Below are 24,392 nucleotides of genomic sequence, written 5' to 3'. Positions count from 1 at the left end.
TCCGCGGGCGGCGGGCGGAGCTTCCAAGCCCCGCCTCCCAGCGCGTCTTGCGGCTGTTTGACCCTCGCCAGCTTCCGTGCCGCGACGTGACGTCGAGGGCAGCCGCTTCGCCATTGGCGGATTCAATCGTCGCGGGCTACTTGAACGGCGAAAGCGGAGCGGGCCCGCAAGAGAACGAGAGCGAAGCCGCCGAGCGAGCGTCCGTTCAGAGCAGCTCGGCTCGAGGCTCCCCGGTTCTGCAGTCGCCGCCGCCGCCGCCGCGCTTATCGCCATGCTGACGGGAGCCGCCGCCGCCGCCGCCTCGCTGGCTCGGGAGAACCAGGAGAACGTGCCTCCGGGAGCCAAGGGCGACCCTCGGCTGGCGGGCGCTGCGCTGGGGACGCGGGTCGCTCTGGGGCTGCTGCAGTACAACCGGGAGCCCCTCGCCCAGCCGCAGGTAAAGGGCCGGAGGGGAAGGGGAGCCGTTTCCCGCGCCCCTGGGCCGGTCGGAGCTTCCCCAGACCCCGCATCCGCCATCTTAGAGCTCGGGGCAGAAAAGAGAAGGAGGCGGCGGAGAGGCTCCTTGCATTGGGGGGGGGGGAGAGGGGCGGGATGCCCCCCACCCCAGCCTCCGGGCGCCTACCTTGTTGCTGCTGCTGCTCTTGCAAGCGAGAGCTTTCGGGGCTCAGTGGCGGGAGAGGCGGCCGGCCGGCCCTCGAGGCTGCAGGGGGCGCTCCCCGCGGGCGGGTCCCAGGGAGGGCGCCAACTTGGGCGGCGCGCCCTGCCCTCGCCGATGGTTTCGGTGCACGATGTATGCGAGCATCGCCTCCCGCTTCGTTCCGAGGCGGCCGCGACATGCAGCCACAGCGTGGCCTCTCATCATGGGGACACACCCGCAGGGCATCTTGGTTCACGCTACAGGTATATCCCACGCTTTCCCCAGGGAGGTTAGGGTACTCAACCTTCGCTTCTCTCCTGTGAGGTTGGGAAATAGTGACTGCACTGTTTCCTGCCTTCCTGTTGAACCTGGGGAGCCCAGTCTCTCATACTTGAACTGCTGCACTGCCCAGGCTTTTGTTTAAAAACAAGAAAAGAACGAGTTCTGGCAGTGGAAAAGTTTTCAAAGGCCATTGTCAGGTATTGGGTGCGTGATTGCTAACAGTGAACTTCGTGTTACAGGCTTCCCTCAGCCAAATTCCATGGAGTACCAATGATGAAAACTGCCTCGATGTTCCCCTGGGCAAAATGGGGAATAAGCAGCCCGCTTTTACCATCCATATGGATGAGCCTGATGTCACCAGGCAGAAAAAACGTATGATGTCGAAAAGGATGCCTTCAAGTGAAGAGGCCCTAGGCTTGAAGACGGCAGTCGCTTCAATGGGAATCAGGAAACCTCTGACACCTATAGATAACCCAATGGATCTGAGCTTCGGTGAGGGTAAGAATAGCCCAAAGTTTAAAGAAATCCTGGCTTTTAGTCATATGGGGGTGCATTCCAGGTGTCCCAACACAGATTAGTCTTCCGGAGTAAAGGAGTAGTGGACATGGTTATATTTGCTACTAAGGGCATAGAATCATAGACTTGGAAGGGGCCACAAGGGTCATCTAGTCCAACCCCCTACAATTCAGGAATCTTTTTGCCTAATGGGGGCTTCAAACCCACAACCCTGAGATGAAAAGTCTCATGCCGTGCTGACCCAGCTATCCCCGCTGTTTTTTTTAAAAAAAGGAAACAGTTATTCTGAACTGTTCGCAAGTTAATTTATTAAATCATAAAACAACGGCACACAAGCAAGGACTACTCTGGACTTGAAAGAACTAAACCTTCAGTTGCTTTATAGCAGGCGTGTCCAACTGGCCGCTCGCAATCTCCTGGTCAATCACAGGGGGTCCCTGGTCAATCACGTGATCCTGATCGATCGCCCCCCCAAAAAAGAAGCTCAACAACTGATCAATCCTCCCCAAAAGGATCAATCCAATGGGTAGATCACTGCCAGTTTTTTTATGGTGGGGGTAGATCGCAGTCTCTTGGGAGTTGGATGTGCCTGCTTTATAGCATTCACTGTTGTTTCATAAGAATGAAAATTGTTTTACATTGTCCTATATTTTGCATTTCAGGATCTCCAAGTATTATGGATATGTCAATAGTCCAAGAAACGGAGCAGAGAATTAATGTTAACCATGTACCAGACTACATTGAAGATATCTATAAGTATCTTAGGGAAATGGAGGTGAGAATACAGCTTAGACATTTTATTTTTGGAGGGAGGAATTCTACCTAATTGAGTTTGGGTCCCTTCTAACTGCACAGAGATGATTATCATGGGATGTTCATATGAAGGGTTTGGCTGTCGCAATTCTGCTGGGTTCCCTTGTAAAATGCATACTAGGTCAAAGAATGTCAAGTCCCCCTATGTAATACAATTCTGGCTTGTATGCCCTGTCACCACTCCTTTAATCTATTCTAAGTGAATATGCAGCTATCTTTGCAATTTGCCACTTGTCTGGTGTGATAGCAATTGCAGACAACTGACTTAGATGCTTTATAAAAAGCTGGTGGGTGGTGGGGGTCAGTTAAGTGGAGAATGGATAGCTACTATTGTGAGTGTTAACATTTATCTCTTTTGGTTAGCTCTCTTGATTGTAGAAAGGAAAAATTGAGGCTTGCAGTCATAAAACCATGATGGCATGAACTTGGCAAGGAACTAGATAAGTTGTGAGCACAAGTAGAAGTGCTAATTCAGATATGAGGCATATTTCTTTCAGTTTGATTTACAACACAATGTGTTGACTCTCCAGGCTACTTGGGTAGCATATTTCTTGGAAACTTGCATCTAATAGCAAATAGGTCTGACCACTTTTTTAATATCAAAAGGAGCTGTGAACCAATGTATCCAAACAGGATAACTGTCCTCTTTCAATTTGTTGTCTGCTCACACAGATGGCTCCCCATCAATTGTGAGCAAGTGAATTTAAAATATAGGTTCCCTGTTTTTCAAAATCTTAAACTGGGGCAAAACAGTGGTGACCTGATGACTCCCCCAACCCAGAGTTGTAAAGCGTGCCTGCAGTCTCCCAGCAGAAAATCAAATTGCATAGCAGCCCAAAGCCCATCAAAAAGTGGCAGGAAGTAATTAACAATGACCTCTTTATAGGTGAAATGCAAGCCCAAAGCAGGTTACATGAAGAAGCAGCCAGACATCACAAACAATATGCGGGCTATTCTTGTGGACTGGCTAGTGGAGGTTGGCGAAGAGTACAAGCTCCAAAATGAAACTTTGCACTTGGCGGTAAACTACATTGACAGGTTTCTGTCCTCAATGTCAGTGCTAAGAGGGAAACTTCAACTTCTGGGAACTGCTGCCATGCTGTTGGCATCGTAAGTAAACTTAATATCCATTGTATTCTATATTTGTTTTACTTTGGAATATTATGTTTTGTCTCATAAAAACCAATATCTCCCAATTCTGGGAATCCAGAGACAGGTAAAATCATTCAACACTTCCCAGGTACAGTGCTGACACCCATATCGGAAATGTGTATCTGGGCAAAGTACTGCTGAAATGTGCTTATTGTTTTACAAATGTGTAAATTCTTTCACAGCCTGAGGCCATTAAAGCAGTGTACAAGAAAAGAATAAAATACAAATTGTAAAAGCTATTGCTAGAATTACTGTTCCATAAATCATTTTGTCACACCTCTGGGAAAGTCTATAGACATCTAAACATAATTCTGGGTGTCTGTCTAATTTCAGCTGGAGTGGCACAGTATTCTTGCTGCCCATCTGAGTGGTACAGTTGCCAGGCATGGGTATATGGGGAGGGTTGTTCCCTTTGGTTACCTGGTCTCAAGTTGCTTTGGACTTTAAATGCTAAAAGCAATACCTTGAACTGTTTCTGGTAGAATATTGGCAGCCTGTGCAGCTCGCTTAGGAGAGGTGTTATATGGTGTTGGTGGAATACAGTAAGCCTGCAGCATACATATATTTAACTTCTGTGCATTCAGCTTTATGTGCATGGCAAATAAAAGGGAGGGGGTTCTGATAAAAATGACTGCCAATCTCACCTGCCACTGAACCCAATGTGTTCTGACTATCCACAATTTTGGCTTTAGGTATAATCCCCAGATTGTAACCCCCGGATAAATTCTGGGCTTATTGTACCTCAGTCAACAACCTAGCTGCTTGCTGCATTCTGTACCAGTTGCTGCTTCTGAGTTAAGCCCAAGGGAAACCCAACATAGTCAATTGCAGTATTTCAGACCTGAGGTTAGCATGCCAAGCAGCAAAGCTGTCTCAGTCTGGGAATGGCATTAGCTGTGTTACCAACTGAAGGTGGTAAAAGGTGCTCCTAGCCATTGAGGCCACCTGAGCATTGAGTGACAGAGTCTGGTCAATGAGCACTCCAAACTGCATGCCTCCTCTTTCAGAGGGAGTGCAGTCTGTGCTTAAAAACACAAATCCAGTGCATTGCTCTTTGAATACAAATCTTGAGCTATAAACATTTGGGTCTACAAATCTTTTTAAGATGCTATTGCAACTTGTTGGTGTTCTACACCATTGCCTGATGCATACACCATATAAACCAGGGTACCTAGAACGTGCCAGGGACCTTCTCTACTTATGAGAGTTCCCAAGCTGGTTGCAGCAAAGTGCTTGGAGGGCAGAGTATACAAAGTAGGATAAAAACAAACAGCATCTTTACTGGATACATTGCTTATCCTAATGCATACTTTGGGGTGAAATGGTACAAGGGATGGAGACAAATGCAGCTTGATGCTTACAGCAGTGCTTTCCTTTCTACCCTAGAAAGTTTGAAGAAATCTACCCTCCTGAAGTAGCAGAATTTGTATATATCACAGATGACACTTACACAAAGAAACAAGTCCTCAGGATGGAGCACTTAGTTCTGAAAGTCCTTTCATTTGATCTGGCAGCACCTACTATAAACCAGTTCCTTTCTCAATACTTCTTGCATCAGCCAGCTAGCTCCCAAGTGGAAAACCTGGCAACGGTAAGTCTTGGTTCTGCACATAAGGTTTTGGTTTTTCCTTCAGTTCCTGTGGGAACCAGGTGCCTTCTCTTAAGGAAGAGCTTTGTTTGAGGCATGTGTTAGAACCATAGATGGGACCACGAGGGTCATCTAGTCCAATCCCCTACAATCAACCCTATGATTAAGAGTCTTATGCTGTACTGATTGAACCATCCCAACTCTTCACCATCGTTGGCAGGGGGGTAAAACTTTCTCCAGCTAATGTGGCTAGAGGGCATAGCATGAGTCCAACTGAATGGTGCATTTTCCAGGTGCTTATTAGAAGCGTTTGTGCTACTTGAAGGGCACAATTTCCATGTACTTGTGTGGTGTAGGACAGGAAGGGGCTGGCTTGGTTTAGCCAATGCCACTCACAGCTTGTTAGTCTGTTAATGTACAGAGACAGTTTGTTTGCCTGTTTTGAAAGTGCAGCTTCTGTACGACAAAAATGCAGCGGGCCAGGTTTAAGCATGTTTTCTCTCTCTACAGTACTTGGGAGAACTGAGTTTAATTGATGCTGAGACATACCTGAAATATTTGCCATCAGTAATTGCTGCCGCAGCATTTCATACAGCAAACTATACTATTTCTGGAAAAACTTGGGTATGTATAATACTTGCCTTAATACACATATTGGAGCGTCAAAGGGTCTACCTGCACCTCAGCCTGCCTGTACACTGAGATCAGATGCCCTCTTCTGTATCCTCTGGCCATCAGGTCAGGCAAGTGGGAAGGCGGCCACCATGGTTATGGGGCCCTGCCTGGGAAATTGTGAAGACTTGCCTGGTTACCTACATTCTTTCCCAGCACCAGGCAAAAACCTTGATTTTCCCCAGCCTTGTATCTTGAAACTTTAGAGGCTTTGTTTCTATTTTTGCTATGATGTATTCTCTTTCAAACTGCCTTGAAAGTTAACTGTTATGGGGCAGTTGACATTACTGGAGAAGATGAGTAGGTGTTTTGCCTTTAGGCACATAGGAACACAGTATCAGTGGTATTTAGTATGTTGCTTGGTGGCCTGTAACGATTGCTGGGCACTTTCAATGATCCAATTCCACAGTTGTTACTTGGGAGGTTTCAATTAAAGTCTGCAAAATGTGCACACAAGGATTCATAGGCCATAATATCTAACTGCTCTGTACTTCTAAGTATGACACTTTCTGTACAACCTACCTCTGTGTCCCTTGCCCCCATTTTTAAAATTCCCCCTCCCCGAACGCTCAAGTATTTGACCCATGATTAGCATTGATGCTATTCCTTCATCATTAAATTTAAATGACGTTCCATCGTCTATAACCATACAGGCACCCCGGGGCAAATTCTGGTCTTAAGGGTACTGAAAAGGATAATCTCCTCTGGGACACTTGCGTGCATAGCATGCCTAGGTTCTTTAGGCAATAAACAACAGGACTACTATCATCTTCAGGCTCTCTTAACACAACAGACTTTGCTCTCTTCTGCCATTTAATCTAGTAATCAGATTTGCTTGTACGTGCTATGGAAATAAATCCACAAAAGTAGAGAAAGAACTGTCTTCTCTACTATGCTTTTAAAAAATCTTTCCCTACAGTTCATCCCATGTCAACCCCAACTCTTCCTTTGATAATGCCAAATTTCAGATTCAGGACAAAGCCTAAGAAAATAGGAGCAGTGTTCCAGCAATAATGCTGAAAGGCAGAGTTGAATAACCATCTGACAATTTCCTTGGCAGACTGACTCTCTTGCGGAAGTTACGGGATACACAATTGAAAGTCTTAAGCCTTGTATAATGGACCTCCACAAGACCTACCAGACAGCGGCACAGCATACGCAACAGTCTATACGAGAGAAATACAAGGCTGTAAAGTAAGACTCTTTCCTATGCTTTTTGTCTAAACAGTTGGGGGTACACTAGAACAGGGGTGGCAAACATGATGCCCTCGGATCTTGTTCACTTAAACACGGAACAGCCCCACCTAGCACAGACAATTGTCGGGGATTATAGAAGCTGTAGTTTAATATCGGCAGGGAAGGCACCATGTTGACTGCTGCTGCATTAGAATATATTGTCATTTTCTACACAAATACAGTTGATGGAATATAAATACTGTGCTGGAGAGCAGAAGTTAAGTGTTTGTCTAACTTATCTTTTTCAGGTACCATGCAGTATCGCTCATTGACCCGCCAGAGACACTAATCTTATCATAACAATCAAACTTGGCATCTCAAAGGTGTATATTACCTGTAATAGCAACTGTACAGTTTTAAACTTTTATTTAGACTTCAATCACTCTGGTATATTACCATAGAAAATTGTGAAGTTTTCTACTTTTATAATGTTTTAATGTAAACTTTTGTACATGCAATCTTGTTCTAAATACTTAGGTGACGCGCCTTTAAAAGTTCTGTTGAAACAGACTTAAACCATGCAGGTCAACCACTTAAGTACTGCTGACCGTTTTTTAAAAATAAGAGCATGTAAGTAGGGATTCTGACTCTTAAATGTCAAATCAAGAAAATTCAATAGTCTGTCTGCATACTTGAAATACTAATACGAAGGAAGGTTCAGTCCATTCAGACTCCTATATACAATTAAGTTGCAACAGAATATTTGGGAAAGTCAACTAATGCTTAACATAATTTAAGAGTGACGCTACTTTTTACAGTTCTGAGTAGCCATTAAGAATGTTGACTGGTTATTAGATGTTTGTGCCTGCTGGTGGCAGTAGTGCCACTTAAGTTCATGCTGCTACAGTCGCTTATGAAACGCTGCATTAATGATTTTCACTCTAACCCACAGAAAGGGAGTCTTGAAAACAAGGGCAAGAAATAGCATTTTTGTCACAGGAAGGCTATATAGACAGCTATTGCTGTCTGAAAACTGTCTTGGCTTGTACTCTGAGGTCACAAATTGAAACTACTTAATGTGTTGCCTATTTGAGCATGCCAAACTATAACCTACAGATGTAAAGGCCATGGATTTGGTGCTAGAGGTTGCAGTGCTGAACAGTGATCTCAACTCATGCATACTGCTCTGCAACCCAACTGCAGCTAGCAAAGGTCCTAGGCTTGGGTAGCTGTTCAAATGTGATATGTATTGATACAGGGTGGAAGTAGTGGGTCTGCTGTACAAACTAAGCCCTGGTTTGAAAGGTTTTCTATATTTGTAAGGGTGGCTAACTTTTATATTCATATTTAAGTAGGATTTTCTGTAAGATAGAATACTGCTTCACATGTGCTCACAGCAAACCAATTGCATGTAAAGACCTACGTGTAAACCATCTTGAAGCTGGTCAATAAAATCCTGAAAGAGGACTTGTCTGCCTTTGTGTTAACTTAACCTATTTTCAATATAAGCGCTCCATAGGACCTTCTCAAGTTCAATACCATTTTATAGGGCTATTTCTAAAAATGTCACTTTTAAAACTGACCTAGAGGTTTGGGTGTCAAAGAGGAGGAAAGATATTTTGTCATTACCCTGTGAACAGAAAGCAGAAATCAAGTAACCGGTCAGATCCTCACAACCTTTCCTTTAGCAAAGAATAGAACACAGAATAGAGCCCTAGTCCAGTTCTGCCTAAACTTTATTTGAAAAAGATACTGCACTTAGGCAAGTGAACACACCATGGCAATTCCTTGCATGTGCACATACACGCTAAGTTACAGAATACAGAGCAAGCAAGTTTAATATAAACAATAAAACTTCAAACAGCTTTTTTCTTCTTTTTGCCAGCTGTTTTTTTATTGATGTCCTGCTTTGGGGAAGACTCAGGTCTGTAGGGAAGAAAAGCAGGGAAGTTACAGCAAAATCCAGTAATCTGTCTATTTCATCAAACTACACTATATTAATTTTCAATTATACAAAATATGCGCTCATTTGCACTTCCACAGAGTGGTTTTGCCTTTCCCCTGGAAAAACCACACTATGGTGCTCAGATGGAACAAACAGCAATCCACAAAAAATCCAACTGCCATTTGTTCCAATTCAGTGTGAACTGGGTTTTCCTGAGGGGAAGGAAGCAATGGGGCAAATGGAATGGTGGATGAGCCCAGGTCTCTAAAAGATTAGCATTGTATCTGAAAACAGCTATGAAGGCTGTACTCCTTACCACAGGCATGTTTATAGGGAATAAGCTTCACTCATCACTTAACATATTTAGAATTGCACAGTACTGAACCCTTATGTGCATGCTCTCTCCACCACCCCCAGTTTCAGAAACTGCTATTGGGCACTACCCAGCCTTAAGGTTTTAAACCTGCTGATACACAATAGACAATTCAATGTCCATGGGACTTTGGCTATGACCAATACATTTCTGCAGTGGAAGAGTATGGGTCTAGAACTGGTAGAAGAGATGTAGGAACTTGTTTCCTGGGTTCAGAATTCACCCTTAACTTGCATTACATGGGTAAAAGAAGGTAACAATTATAATGCAATATTTAGATTTCTTTTATTTCAAGTTCCAGCTAAGCACATAAAAATATAGAAATATACCCTTTTCTTCCACCTTAGCATAAAATTTTAAGTAAACATTTCACAAGGTGGAAAAGCTTAGACACATCCAGAACACCAATATCTTTTCCTGATTCAGATACAAAAACTTCTCTTTGAATCCATAGCTAACTTTCAGTTAAAATGAACTTATTTTGTTTAGATCATGTGGCCTAGATACAGAACACATTTATTCATTCTGTGGAATTTGGGTCTCTTTCCTCCAAAGGCACAACTTAGAAACAGCTTAGTAACAATTTGAGCAACTTAGTAGGTCTGCAGCAATCCTGCCCATAACTATTTGCTGTCGTACATGCAAGCTTCCACTCCATCAACATACAGTATCTTTGGGGTACTGCAGCCTCAAAAACTCTTACCTTTCTTCATGTTCATCTTAAAGGACATCTCTGAATACAGAGCTATTTGGTTTTTTTAATCCATTAGTTTTTATGCCTCACTGACCCCTATTTTATATCCCACCTGAGTTACAGATATGCTATGGACTAGGGTGGGCATTTAGTCCTGCAATTTGAACACTGCTCAGAAGTGACTCCAATTTCTCATCTGTTCAATAAAACTAGTGGAAGTAAGACCACCAGGGTGGGGAGCAGTGCTAAGTGCCTTGCTCACAAGCAACGTGTGGATTCCTGACCATGCTCCATGTGGTTCAAAGCAGCCAAGCTGATCTGAATCCCCTTCCATACTAGCAGTAAGTCTCAGTCAAACACAGCCAGCTATAGAAACAGGAGAATGTCCTTGTGATTACCTGCTGAGTGCAATTTCTGGCTCCAGGATAACAACATCTTCCTCTTCACTGTCAGACAACACGATTGTCTCATCTTAAAAATGTAAGAAAATTATTCATTGGTACATGGGTTTCATCTGGAACAACATGATAAACGATATGCTGTAGCAGAAGTGCAGAACGGGTGTGCCATTTTCAGGCTGATGGCAACTGTAGTGTGTGTTGGCACCACGGTTAATCCTGAATTGTGTTACACGCCACACCAATCTCTGAGTGGCATGAGATTCCAGGGGTTCCAGAACCCAGGGTCTGTTTCCTTTGGCATCTTTAGGATATATGACTTATATACACATATATACAACCTGAGCATACGATGCGAGGGGTTCAAAGCATTAACACTCCAAAAGGTTATAGCCTCTCCCACGGCCACAGCCTTGGATGCCAGAAGACAGTCATGGCCCTCTGTCCCTCTGCATAGCTTGATGTGTTTAACAGCCTGCCACTTTTCTCTCCAGCTTGCCAATGCTGACAGCTTGCAATTATTTTTCCTCCAGTCCACATCATCCCCAACTACAATCCTAAAAACAACTGCTCTCCTTCCAACTCTAAAACTCCACTTCAAAGACGTTCATGTTTCTAACTAATTGTGAGTTGAGAGAAGGGCCCATCCCACTAATTGGAAAATATCAGTTTGCTAAAACTTTAACTCTTCTGATTCAACAGCAACGTGGTGCAGAAAACAGACAAAATCTTTGGCCCACAGGCCAAGCAATGGGTGCGACACTAGGTGGGTGGGTAAAGACACAGCTGCAAAGGAACCATCATGAGCCTCAAAGTGTTCTCCCATTAATTATTTGGAAAGCAGGGCTTATATTCAGGACCTTTTAAATCTGGGACCAAATGCAAACTCTGCTGGGATTAGTTTTGACTCCTGAGCTCCCAAGTTAATCCTGGCTTGCAACCACTGCTGATCAGCCTGCAAACCGTGCTTTTGGCAAGGATCTTCCTTTTGCAGCCCATCTCAAGTTCAAGCCAGGCTGCAAAGAAGAAAGGAAATACTGTGGGTGCACTTAAGAGTACAATTTTGAAGCTGGGTCATCGGATGTCACAGTGACATCATGTGACTGACAGGTGCTGTGAAACTGGCCCACATTGGGCAATGAGCTCAGGATCTGGCCCAGCCTGGTTGGCAATAAACAGACTTTATTCAAGACAATATTCAAACTGTCCCCTCTGCATATTCAACTGTCTACTGTTGTGGCCAAGAATTCTTGCTTACCTATAATTAGCATGCACTAAAGCAGAAACATCTACAGACACTAATTTACAACTTCTAAGCTGTGTTTTCCCATTTGATATTACCCACAATCTTTCGTGAAGCACTGCTGCTAAAGGTACCAACCTTTCTGACTTCTGGTTCGAACACCAGTGTCTCCTGTTTCCATACTCTGGTCTTCTACAGTTATTGGTTCGTCTGGGGTGACTTCATCTTCCTCCTCTTCCTTCTCAGATTCTTCAAAATCTCCCCAAGAACTCTCTTGTCCTTCTCCAATCTGGGCTGTGCCAGAAGCCCATAAAATGGGCTTGGCCAAGCTAGGTTCATTAAGCAAAATGCAGACATTATCCAGATTTCATTATAGTATGAGGGACTTGGTGGGCTTTCTGACTCAGAAATAGACCTGACCTTGTACCATATTTTGCTTTTTATTTTGGAGAAACAGGCTTCAGTATGTCCTCAACACTTGCATGCAATGCAGCAATGGTATAAATTCTTCATAATATTTTGACAAAATGTATAGATAATAATTATTAATAATAATAATAATAAAATGTGTTATTTATACCCCACCCATCTGGCTGGGTTCCCCCAGCCACTCTGGGAGGCTCCCAACTGAATATTAAAAATGCAATACAGCATTACACATAAAAACTTCCCTAAACAGGGCTACTTAGGATCACAGCACAGTGATACCTACTCTGATACCTTTCTGCACAATAGCCTTTAGCACAGTGTGTTGTTATCAATATGATGCACAAGCTTCAGATACCTTTTTTCCTCAACATTTTGCTAGGGTTCCTTCTTAGGACATTTGCAAATTTTTTCAACATCTAGTTAACTTTTCTCCTACTGGGGTAATCACAACCCTGATTGCTATATGCTCTTTCCTGCTTTGGTGAATCTTCATGCGGTTCTTGGACACTCTTTTATAAAAATTCGTGTAGGCATTGCCATTGAAACTAGAATTGTGAAAATGTATTCAACTGCAAAAGAATAGCTCTAAGGCACGAGATCCTAACACACTGATGTGAGGCAATAAAAAGAAAAAGGATACACTTCGGAAGGTGGAAATGCTTTTGAGATTATTTCTTCAGCTTGCTCTTGTACATCATTAGTATCAATTGGGGCTTGATCTATCTTAAAGGCTGTTATTTTCTGGCTGGGAATAGATTCTGCAAATCCAAATTTCCCTCCTTCTTTCCTGTTAAAACAAACAAAAAAGTTCCTTTAGACATCCAAATTGACATAAACATTTATAATGTTGACATGTTCTACAAACAAATATAAATAAGCAATGCAGCTTCTGTTTCAATTTATATCCTGCTTTCAAAAAAAATTCCCATCAAAGTGACTCACAAAGTTACAGAACAATTAAAACCAGCCAAACAAGAAAACAAAAGTACATCAGCACAAGAAGAGTAGTAGGGTGGGGAAGAAATAATATGACTTCTCTGAATAAAATGTTTTCAGAGCTTATTTATAGATTGGAAGAGGAGGGGCTTGGCAGTACTATGACAGAAAAGGCTGAATTGGTCAGACAGCTGGGACAACACTGCCAATTTCAGGGTTCAGGCAGGTTCCTATGTGCATACGCCATGGCCTAACCTTTTTAGGATCAATAACATTTTAGATTGAGTTCAGAAACAAAATGGTAGCCAGTGTAACTGATGTATAAGTGGTATAATATATACTTATCATCTGGCTCCTAGCCTTATTCTGGTGGCCCAAAGAAGCATCCTTGACAGCCCTAATATATTTCTTCCCTATTTCTAATGGCCTGAGTAAATACTAATGGTCCAATTCAACTATTCTGATACAGGAAACCTATCAGGCAGATTTTATACAAAGTCTGATGGAGAAAATTTGTAGATTAATTTTTAAATGGAACAAATTGGTGATGCAAGTGAGTACCTGTGACATACTAACCTAACTTTTTGATCATTCTCCAAGGCTTTTTGAATTAGTTCTGTAATTTCTGCTACTTTAACACCGGTTATTTTGCTGCATCTCAGAACCTGTGGTAAATAGATCAATATCATGACATAATAATAACAATAATAATAATAATAATAATAATAATATATTATTTATGCCCCGCCCATCTGGCTGAGTTTCCCCAGCCACTCTGGGCGGCTCCCAATCAAGTATTAAAAACAATACAGCGTTAAATATTAAAAACTTCCCTGAACAGGGCTGCCTTCAGATGTCTTTTAAAAATAGGATAGCTACTTATTTCCTTCACATCTGAAGGGAGGGTGTTCCACAGGGCAGGCGCCACTACCGAGAAGGCCCTCTGTCTGGGTCCCTGTAACGTTACTTCTTGCAATGAGGGAACTGCCAGAAGGCCCTCGGCGCTGGATCTCAGTGTCTGGGCTGAACGATGGGGGTGGAGACACTCCTTCAGCAAATATAAGCTAAAAGGTTTTGTCACAGCATGTGTTCATTCCATATGAGGTATGGTCAAGTTCTTAGATCCGGGGAAGGAAAGATGCAATAATGACTATGTTTCAGAAGCCAGACACTGGATAGTCAATTCATAGCAAGGGAGCAGACTGAGGATAGCATGCCCTTAAACCATGGTTCAGAGATATCTACCCACCTGCCAAGACTTCTGGGAATTACTGGGCTTTTGAGTAATACCAAGCCTTTAAAATGGATTAAATGAAGCTTAATTAAAGGATTTAAAAGGCTGTCTGTTTACATACTGTCTAAGAGTAAACGGCAGCATTCACTCTATGAAGTTACAGGTTTCTCTCTTCTATTTTAAGTAAGAAGAAAATAGGGCAGCAGAAACAACCAATATTTTGAGCTAATAGTACTGTACAAAGTCATGTAGCAAATAAATATTGGAAGACTGCATCATGGGATAGTTTCCATTAAACTTTAGCAAAAAGTATGATTTTAGCAATATTCAAATTAGGTGATACTTTGTTAGAATTGCATGTTTAATTCAAATTAGGTGATACTTTTGTTAGAATTGCATGTCTAAGCAATTATTTGTCCTTGAAGAGGTCAAGCCATTCTTAGGTTAAAAGTGTTTTTTTAATGCAAAAGCTTTGCAAGCCTGGTTCAAATGTCTCATTTGTATGCTTTCTAATATTTACAGTGCAGGGAAGTGTCTCTACATTCAAAGAGTCAATCGACTATTAACAAGCCCAGCCTCTTGAAACTTTCTATCTCCATGTAGGCACCTAAATGTGCAAGCTCTTCCTTCTCACTCTGTCTCACACATGCTCTGCAGAATAATATTAAAAGTACCTATCCGGTTCAAAATGCAATCAAGACCATATGTGAAGATGGATTACTCAACAGTGAAACATTAATTATCTGCATAAAGGAAAGTGTGATCCACAGCTTAATACTTAAACTTCAGAAACTTCCATATTACCTGATCTTTTAGCAGCATAATTCCACCACTGGACTGAATTGTACAAATCTCACGGTGCTTATTCATAGCAATCACAAGAAGACCATCCATTACACGTTCCTCCTGTTCACTGGGATCTACTAACAAGTAGGTCCTGCAATCATTTTACAAACTATCAGTAAGTGTTTAATCCCAAAAGAAAAGATCAATGAAAATTTAAACAATACAATGTGCAAGATGTTAGGTATATGTTTAAGATGTGTTTGTGAATTAAAACCTATGCTGATAAAACACTCGTTAAAATCAGTCATATTACACTGCAATAACTAACTGATTTCTCAGATTAAGACGGCATACTATCTCACTTTCAAGAACCCACCCCATGGTTCCTCTTTGGTGTTATGTGCCTGAATTCTAGAAATTGCTGGCAAGTTGCTTTCAGCTCATGGAACAAGATTAACTTACCCTTGCTGGAAGAAAGCAAAGCTTACACAGATAGGCATGTGGTGGATACTCAGAGGGACAGGATCCCGCTCCTCGGGGGTATACTAAATAGTCCAATACAAAAGAATACTTTACTTAGCAAAAAATACATAACTGAGAATTCTTACTGACTAGTTACAGAATAAAACTGAGTGGTTACACGGCTTTCAATACTGTAAGAAGAGAAATTTCCAGCCCTCAGAGTTGAGAAGAACATAGCTTTATAGATATACAGTTAAATGATTTCTATTTTTATTATATTTGAATATCTTGCCCATCCTCTAAAAGCTCCCCACTTGCTTTAGAGAGGAGTCCCAACTGAAGCTGATCAACTCTTCGTAACTAAGCAAATCAATAGATGGTTCCTGCTCTTATTCCCCAATGTTTTATGTATAAATTCATATTTAATATACAGCTATCACAAATCCAAAATCAGACAATATGTAAGTGGGATAGCAGCCCACAAACCAATTATTGGTAGACCACCTAGTGCCTGCAGGAATTATTGCAAAGAACATTGGACTCTGATCTGACTGAACAAGGCGTTTCTTAGGTTCTTATCAGTACAAGGTTGTACTCAATCTGTGCTGACTGATTTTGAGTACTATGTCCTCTTGCTTACGAAGTCCCAAGTATGTTGTTTTGCTTTGTAACGGTAACTCTCACTGATGGACCATCAGGATTCTACTTAAAGGGAAAGTCAAGAATGCAAGACTGAAGCAACTTACCAGGGTTACTTCTTCTCCTTGCACAGATACATCTGGCCTCCGGAAGTGGCATAATGCCACTATTGCTGCTATGCTTGCAGCATCAATAATGTTTCCATTATGATTCAACAAATGGAGGTCCACACGAATTTGCCAGACCTCAGAATAAAAATAAAAAACAAGCATGGCATTTCACTTTGCTTCTCAGTTTTTTAATGTTCAGCAAATATAACCCTAAAAGTCCTGCTGTCATATTTTGTTCATACATTTGCCTTGTGCCTCCTTAGAAATCTCATTAAAAACTAGAGAAAACATATTTGAATAAAGAATCAAAACTCATGTGAATATAAGGACACACGTCTAGGCTCTGCTGGTTTCCAAGAGGCTATTAAAAACATGGGAAGGCAAGATCTCTGCAGGAATATTGAATGTGGCATTCTCATCAGTGATCACACACACTGCAAAGTATCTAAAAATATAAGTGTATGTCACTGTAGAGCAGAAATCGGGAACCTGTGGCCCTCTAGATGTTGTTGGATTCCAACTCCCATCAAACTCTGCCAGCATGGCCCAAGGGTCAGGGATGATGGGAGGTTCACATGTTCCCCATTACTGCTGCAGGAGAAAGAAAGCTAACCAATATTAATAGCAAACCAGTATTAACTTTTCTCCAGCAATAATTTTTGCAATGCTTTTAATTAACTTTTAAGGTTTTTATAATGTTCTATACCACCCTTATATTTTATGACAGGATAGCATATAAAAACTTTTACAGAATAAATAAATATTTTGCTATTGAATACTTTAGCAGATAAATGCTGGGGTCTCTTCTACAGTTCAGCAGACATTTAAAATACCTTTGCCAAATACAATACATTATCTCTAGAAATAATCAGCAGTTATAACCTTATTTAGGTTTAAGTTTCATTTAACTCAGTGCCTACCATTGGTTTACTAAAAATCAAGACATTCCTGGCAAATACCCGTAATTAAGATTTTATATATATATATATGTGTGTGTGTGTGTGTACCTAATAGGTACTAGGTACCTTGCAACAAGAGAGAGAAAGAACAAAAATCCCTGATCACAGGTTCACAATCCAAAAAACATAATGCAAAAAAGAAAAGAAAAATAATTGACTAAAGTGTCAGAATTTATGCAATCACACACCTTTTCACCAGCAACAACGCAGAGAGATTCAGTATCTATACACTTGGAGTTCCTTAGACATCTTTCTAACAGTCGATTTAGTTTTATAAGCAGCTCAGATTGTCTAGAATGGGAAAAAAACCAAAGACACAAAGCATTAGCTCCTAACAAATGCAAAGCCAGAACAGTATTATTATTATTTTGCATTATCTTTGCTTGTTGACCTTACAAGGAGCAGGGGGAACACTCACATACCTTCCAGGCTCAAAAGCAGGTGATGCCATAGGAGAGAGTTCAAGATTAAAGAAAAGTATGCCCTCTGTTGCACGATTTGGCTTTGGGGCGACAAGTTCACACGACACTTGCCCAAGAACTCTGCAGAAAGAGAAGCCACCCCAAAAGACAAGCTTTTAGAAAGAAAACAAATTAACACCTTACTAATTATTGACATGTGACAGGAAAGCAAACAATGAATCATTCTAAAATTCCAGTCTCTGGACTTAAGGGGAAATTTACCTGGGATAAGTTAACTGCAAGCCTTGAGACAATTGTGTTGCTAAGCTGTAACCCACAAATTGACACTGGGAACACAGCAAACTGCCTTACACCAAGTCAGACCATTGGTCCATCTAGCTCAATACAGTGGTGCCTCGCAAGACGAAATTAATTCGTTCCGCAAGTCTCTTCGTCCTGCTAGTTTTTCGTCTTGCGATGCACGGTTTCCCATAGGAATGCATTGAAAATCAATTAATGCGTTCCTAGGGAAACCGCCTTCAGACCAGGTCCGGGGACAGTCTGTCCCCCGACCTCTTCTGAAGGCTGGGGGGGGGGGGCAAGGGCTTTTCTTCCCACCCCCAGCATTTTAAAAAACCCCGGGACAGCGGAGGACTTCTCCGCTGTCCGGGGCAATCTTAAAATGCTGGCGGGCGGCATTTTAAAATCGCCCGGGACAGCGGAGGACTTCTCCGCTGTCCGGGGTGATTTAAAAGCCCCTGGGAAGCCAGGCAGGGGGGACAAAGATTTTCGCCCCCCGCCCGCCTTCAGAAGAGGTCCTGGACCTCTTCTGAAGGCGGGCGGGGGCAAAAGTCTTTGCTCCCCCCTGCCTGCCTTCCCGGGAGAGCGGAGAAAGGCAGCGCGTTTCTCCGCTGTCCCGGACGGCTTTTGAAGGCAGGCGGGGGGGGGGGGGGAGCAAAGATTTTCGCTCCCCGCCCGCCTTCAGAAGAGGTCCTTGACCTCTTCTGAAGGCGGGCGGGGGCGAAAGTCTTTGCTCCCCCCTGCCTGCCTTCCCGGGAGAGCGGAGAAAGGCAGCGCATTTCTCCGCTGTCCCGGATGGCTTTTGAAGGCAGGCGGGGGGAGCAAAGATTTTCGCCCCCCGCCCGCCTTCAGAAGAGGTCCTGGACCTCTTCTGAAGGCGGGCGGGGGGCGAAAGTCTTTGCTTCTCCCCCCCCCCTTCAAAAGCTGTCCTGGACAGGCTTTGCGGACCTCTCCGCAAGCAGCGGGAGCACTCCCGCTGCTTGCGGAGAGTTGCCAGCATGCCGAAGCCTGCGCGCGCCGAGACCAGCGCGCCCAGGCTTCGCGGCCCGGCATCGGAGCTAGGTTCCGATGCCGGGCGGCGGGAGGAGGCGTTCCCGCCCCCCCGCCCGGCATCGGAGCTTGGTTCCGATGCCGGGCGGCGGGAGGAGGTTTCCCGCCCCCCCGCCCGGCATCGGAGCTTGGTTCCGATGCCGGGCGGCGGGAGGAGGCGTTCCCGCCCGCTGCCCGGCATCGGAGCTTGGTTCCGAAGCCGGGAGGCGGGAGGAGGTTTCCCGCCCCCCCGCCCGGCATCGGAGCTTGGTTCCGATGCCGGGCGGCGGGAGGAGGCGTTCCCGCCCGCCGCCCGGCATCGGAGCTTGGTTCCGATGCCGGGCGGCGGGAGGAGGCGTTCCCGCCCCCCCGCCCGGCATCGGAGCTTGGTTCCGATGCCGGGCGGCGGGAGGAAGCTTCCCGCCCCCCCGCCCGGCATCGGAGCTTGGTTCCGAAGCCGGGTGGCGGGAGGAGGTCCGAGGACCGTGGGGAAGATGCGCTGCGCTTCCCCGCTGTCCCGGAGATTTCCCTATGGGCTTTCGTCTTGCGAAGCAAGCCCATAGGGAAATTCGTTTTGCGAAGCGCCTCCAAAACGGAAAACCCTTTCGTCTAGCGGGTTTTCCGTCTTGCGAGGCGTTCGTCTTGCGGGGTACCACTGTATTTTCTACACTGAGTGGCAGCAGCTATCCAGAGTTCCAGGCAAGCATCTTTCCCGGTCCTACCTAGAGATACTGGAGACTGAACTTGGGACCTTCAGCATACAAAGCTGATGCTCTACCACTGAACTATGGCCCTTCCCATTATACCTAAAGTTCCAGATGAAGGAAGAAATAGAGTAGCTGTGGATTCTCCCACCTGGCTTTCTCCTGCTTTTTTATACACAACTTTCTCCTGCCTGCTATAACAAGTAGGTCCCCAAGTAAGTGACACAGCATACTGCCATGACAGAAAGGGTGGCAGTGAGGTGGTTCAGTTATGCCTGGATACTTGTATTCCTTTATTTTGAAATACCTGGTTTTTCCGAGCTCCACAATACAGCAGCCATAGTCAGTGCCAAAGGAAATGCGGAGGTTTCTGTAGTCATAGCACTGTCGCCCATCCAGACGCTACAAAGTAAGAGCACAGCAGTGTTACAGATGTGAAGTGTGGGACTGGGAAGGTAAGCCACAGAAGTACAGAAGCGGTTGCACAAGGTCAGCAATTGCTGGATGCAGCTTAGATTTCCCTTACACATTCCAACAGTCCTTAACACTAGAGTAGCCACGTTTGGGCGGGCAAGGTTTCCAGAAATATTAAAAATATTTATAAAACTGCCCTTTGGTCCTCCACACCCCAAGGTAATGTACACTTAAACAATTCAGCAGAAGCACTGTTTTGGGGGGACAGGGGTGAGCAGGTGTGTGTGTGGGGGGGCCTCCCTGGTCCTGAATGGAGTAACTGTGCCCCTGAAGGACCAGGTGCACAGCCTGGGAGTCATTTTGGACTCACAGCTGTCAATGGAGGTGCAGGTCAATTCTGTGTCCAGGGCAGCTGTCTACCAGCTCCACCAGGTACGCAGGCTGAGACCCTACCTGCCTGTAGACTGCTCTAGTTATCTCTCACTTAAGACTACCGCAATGCGCTCTAAGTGGGGCTACCTTTGAAGGTGACTCAGAAACTATAACTAATCCAGAATGCGACAGCTAGGCTGGTGACTGGGAGCGGCTGCTGAGACCACATAACACTGGTCTTGAAAGAACTACATCGGCTCCCAGGGCGTTTCCAAGCACAATTCAAAGTGTTGGTGCTGACCTTTAAAGACCTAAACTGCCTCGGCCCAGTATACCTGAAGGAGCATCTCCACCCCCATCGTCCAGCCTGGACACTGAGGTCCAGCTCCAAAGGCTTTCTAGAGGTTCCCTCACTGCGAGAAGTTCCCTCACTGCACAGGGCTTTCTCGGTAGTGGTGCCTGCCATGTGGAACACCGTCCCATCAGATGTCAAGGAAATAAACAACTATCTGACTTTTAGAAGGCATCTGAAGGCAGCTGTATATCAGTAAATTTTTTATGTCTAATGTTTTACAATTTTTTATGTGCTGTAAGCCATCAAGAATGACTGGGGAAGCCCAGCCAGATTGGGAGTGGGGTATAAATAATTTTATTATTATTATTATTCAGCTTAAAAAACAGCATCATCCATTGCCAGAGGTCGAATCGTTCTTTCACCACTCGAGTTAATGACAGCTAGTAACATCTTCTCCCTCCCGCGTCATGACCTTTTAAACAACACGCTTCCAAGGCCCCTCCCGTCCCCACGGGCACCGCCTCTCCCACCCGCGCGGGACGGAATCCACACGCCCGCTCCGCCAGCGGCGCGCTCTCCCCCGCGAGTCCCGGCACAGAAGCGCGCACAGTCCTGCGTAGGAGCATCCACGTCCCGCCACCTCGCACCTTCCGCTCCTCAATAGCCCGGAGCAGGAACCGCTTCTCGCAGTTGGACAGCGGCGTCTCTTTCATGGCAGCGGCGGCGGTGGCCTTTCCCCTTCCTAAGGCCCGTCCCACGCTCGTAACCGGGCGCGCTGCTTTGCCTCTCCGGGCGCGCTTTAAAAAGGGCGTCACAGGTATGCGACGCCTGCAGAAACCGTCCCGCTTCGTAAGCGTCGCCGGTCAAGCCGCTGCTTAGCAACGAGGCCTTGCCTTGGGGACTACAGCTCCCATCCACCTCAGCAGGCCGGCGAGCCGTCACAACGCGCGTCGGCAAGCCTTGCCGTAAATGGAAGGAGCATGTCGTGAACGGGAGGGGGGAAAGGAGTCTCTATGAGGGCGACCTCCAGCGGTCCTAAAGCGAGCTGCCTGAGTTTGAGGCGGGCGAGACGTGTTGAGAGTCTCGTACTTCGGACAAGGGCTATGTAATCCTAGACATACTGTACTCACTTTGGTGTGAGTCCCGTTGAGCTCAATAGGACTGGCTTCTGTGTCGGGGTACTAAGGGTTATGGGACGCGGGTGGCACTGTGGTTTAAACCAGAGCGCCTAGGACTTGCCGATCAGAAGGTTGGCGGTTCGAATCCCTGCAACGTGGTGAGCTCCCATTGCTTTGTCCCTGCTCCTGCCAACCTAGCAGTTCAAAAGCGCGTCAAAGTGGAAGTACAGTGGTACCTCGGGTTACAGACACTTCAGGTTACAGACGCTTCAGGTTACAGACCCAGAAATAGTACCTCGGGTTAAGAACTTTCCTTCAGGATGAGAACAGAAATCGTGCGGTTGCGGCGCAGCAGCAGCAGGAGACCCCATTAGCTAAAGTGGTACCTCAGGTTAGGTTGGCAGGCGCTGGGACCGAACGACGGGAGCGCACCCCGCCGCGGGGATTCGAACTGCCGACCATGCAATCGGCAAGTCCTAGGCGCTGAGGTTTTACCCACAGTGCCACCCGCGTCCCCAAGCAGTTCAAAAGCACCTCCGGGTGCAAGTAGATAAATTGGGACCGCTTACCAGCGGGAAGGTAAACGGCGTTTCCGTGTGCGGCTCTGGCTCACCAGAGTAGCTTTGTCACGCTGGCCACGTGACCCGGAAGTGTCTGCGGACAGCGCTGGCTCCCGGCCTATAGAGTGAGATGAGCGCACAACCCTAGAGTCTGTCAAGACTGGCCCGTACGGGCAGGGGTACCTTTACCTTACCTCAGGTTAAGAACAGTTTCAGGTTAAGAACGGACCTCCAGAATGAATTAAGTTCTTAACCCGAGGTACCACTGTAGATAAATAGGTACCACTCTGGCGGGAAGGTAAATGGCATTTCCTTGCACTGCTCTGGTTTGCCAGAAGCAGCTTAGTCATGCTGGCCACATGACCCGGAAGCTGTAGGCTGGCTCCCTCGGCCAGTAAAGCGAGATGAGCGCTGCAACCCCAGAGTCGGCCATGACTGGACCTAATGGTCAGGGGTCTCTTTATCTTTACCTTTACTAAGGGTTAGTAAATTAAGGTTAGGATTCAGAGAAATGGCTCGAGCTGTAGCTTTTTAGTTACTCTGCAGGTTCTAGCCCAGTGGAGTCCAATGTTTTATTTATTTACATAAGAAGGAAAAGAAAAGCAAGGGGGAAAAGAAAACAAAGTACCAAACCACAATGATAATATTTGGTCAAGATACAAAAAAGCACAATCTCCTTAAACTGAAGCCCTTAACATCTAGTGACCTGACTGTGAGATTCATCTGGTATTTGGGTTATCCCAATAGCTGGCTCTGAAAGGCCTAAGGAGTGTGATAGAGATGCAGGCAGCGCTTTTTTTCTTGGGGGAAAAAATGTTTAAGGGTACTCTCATTTTGATTCAAGAAAATCACCATTTTATAGTTCAAATCGGGGAAAAGAAATGCAGTAAATGGACAAAAGTACGAAGATTCACAAAATGTTTAGGGGTATGTGTACCCCTGCGTCCCCCCAGGAAAAAAGCACTGGATGCATGTGAAAAGTGCCATTGTTGACATCATGTGCGTTGCCAAGATTTTTGTTAGGGGGGAGACAGAACTGTCATGATTGGTCAGTTAGTTTAAGTATTCTATTGTTTTCCTGGCTATGTCTATGCATGGCATCCTAGATACTAACACTGTGCTCACTTTTTATGGGGCATCTTAACAACGTTGTGAGTACAGTATCTTTTATGTTTTCCCTTTTCAGGTTTCCCCCCCTTCAAAATTAAGAAAATCCAACTGAAAACTCAATGGAATAGCTACTTTAAATTACTATTTTACTGTCAGTCTGGCCAGTGATGACCTCTAGCTATTTGCTTTGCTATGGCCTATCTCTGCTTGTTAGGAATCAAGTCTACCATTTTAACCCTTCCCTTTCTAAATACCATTGCCTTTATATCTGTTTTTCTCTTCTCCATCCCCGGGGTAAATCCTGATCACTAGTACTGTGGGGACAGGGGGAGAAGAGATTATATAACCCAGTGGTGGAGAACTGGATCTGGGCAGCAGGCCAAATTTATTGACAGAATAATGTCAGTTGGTAGATACTTTGAAGTCCCAAGAATTGTCAGGACTTCACAGCAACAGGCAGGGCTTGCAAATAGCCCTACACAATGCATTGAACCACCAGTGATCAGCTGGTCAGTGGTGCATCAGGGCTCTTGTGCATTGGTAACTGCATTTCCATCTGTTCCTCAGTGGACAAGTGGGTGTGATTTGGGGGAAAACGCTTTTCTGGTCAAATTAGGATCTGGGCCTAATTAGACCCACAGACTGGAGTTCCCCACCTCTGATTTAATGCTTCCCCTGCCCCCACACAAACTGTGGACCCTGTAACACTCCCCTTCCACATCTGAAACTAAGGAAAGGGGAACTGCTCCCTTGGCTACAGAGTTTTAGAAGTCTGAAAGTAGAGTTAATTGTATTTCTATCTTGCGGCAGAGCAGCAATAATTGGATGCTAACTTAATTGCCCACATCTGGAAGCCATTGTTTCTTATTGTAGGTTATAGGTTTTATTGTAGAATATAGGTTTTCAGAGGTAGAAACTAATCTTTCTAGCAATAGAAAGAAACTGTACTGTACAGTAAAGACCCCTCTTGCTGTTCTTAATTTTTGTAACAGCTTGATTGTATTACAGGGTTGCCTATCATTGCAATCATATACAGTGGTACCTC

General features: G+C 44.8%; 2 protein-coding genes across 3 annotated transcripts; one reads left to right on the top strand and one right to left on the bottom strand.

Moving 5' to 3' along the window:
• The first annotated feature begins 113 nt into the window (after positions 1-113).
• Positions 114-8,303, top strand: CCNA2 (cyclin A2). 2 transcript variants are annotated; one of them, XM_028743470.2, is made up of 8 exons: positions 114-436; positions 1,159-1,411; positions 2,098-2,210; positions 3,135-3,358; positions 4,787-4,991; positions 5,499-5,612; positions 6,721-6,854; positions 7,145-8,303. In XM_028743470.2, the coding sequence occupies exons 1-8, from the start codon at positions 272-274 to the stop codon at positions 7,194-7,196; spliced, it is 1,260 nt and encodes a 419-aa protein (XP_028599303.2). In that variant the 5' UTR covers positions 114-271; the 3' UTR covers positions 7,197-8,303. The 2 variants fall into 2 exon arrangements, with proteins under 2 accessions (XP_028599303.2, XP_028599302.2); XM_028743469.2 differs by having other exon boundaries at positions 115-436; positions 1,159-1,417.
• Positions 8,304-8,554: 251 nt separating this feature from the next.
• EXOSC9 (exosome component 9) lies at positions 8,555-21,465 on the bottom strand. Its single transcript, XM_028743468.2, has 12 exons — positions 21,207-21,465; positions 19,786-19,880; positions 17,467-17,586; positions 17,233-17,335; positions 16,083-16,220; positions 15,337-15,419; positions 14,893-15,025; positions 13,431-13,519; positions 12,559-12,705; positions 11,628-11,818; positions 10,247-10,319; positions 8,555-8,762 (listed from the first exon to the last, which is right to left on the bottom strand). Exons 1-12 carry the CDS (start codon positions 21,270-21,272, stop codon positions 8,693-8,695), a joined length of 1,308 nt encoding a protein of 435 aa, XP_028599301.1. The 5' UTR covers positions 21,273-21,465; the 3' UTR covers positions 8,555-8,692.
• Between the last annotated feature and the right edge of the window lie 2,927 nt (positions 21,466-24,392).

Source organism: Podarcis muralis, chromosome 9 (genome assembly GCF_964188315.1).
Source record: "Podarcis muralis chromosome 9, rPodMur119.hap1.1, whole genome shotgun sequence".
Lineage (NCBI taxonomy): Eukaryota > Metazoa > Chordata > Lepidosauria > Squamata > Lacertidae > Podarcis > Podarcis muralis.
Note: the sequence above shows the minus strand (reverse complement) of the source record. Positions and strands in the feature narration are given on the sequence as shown.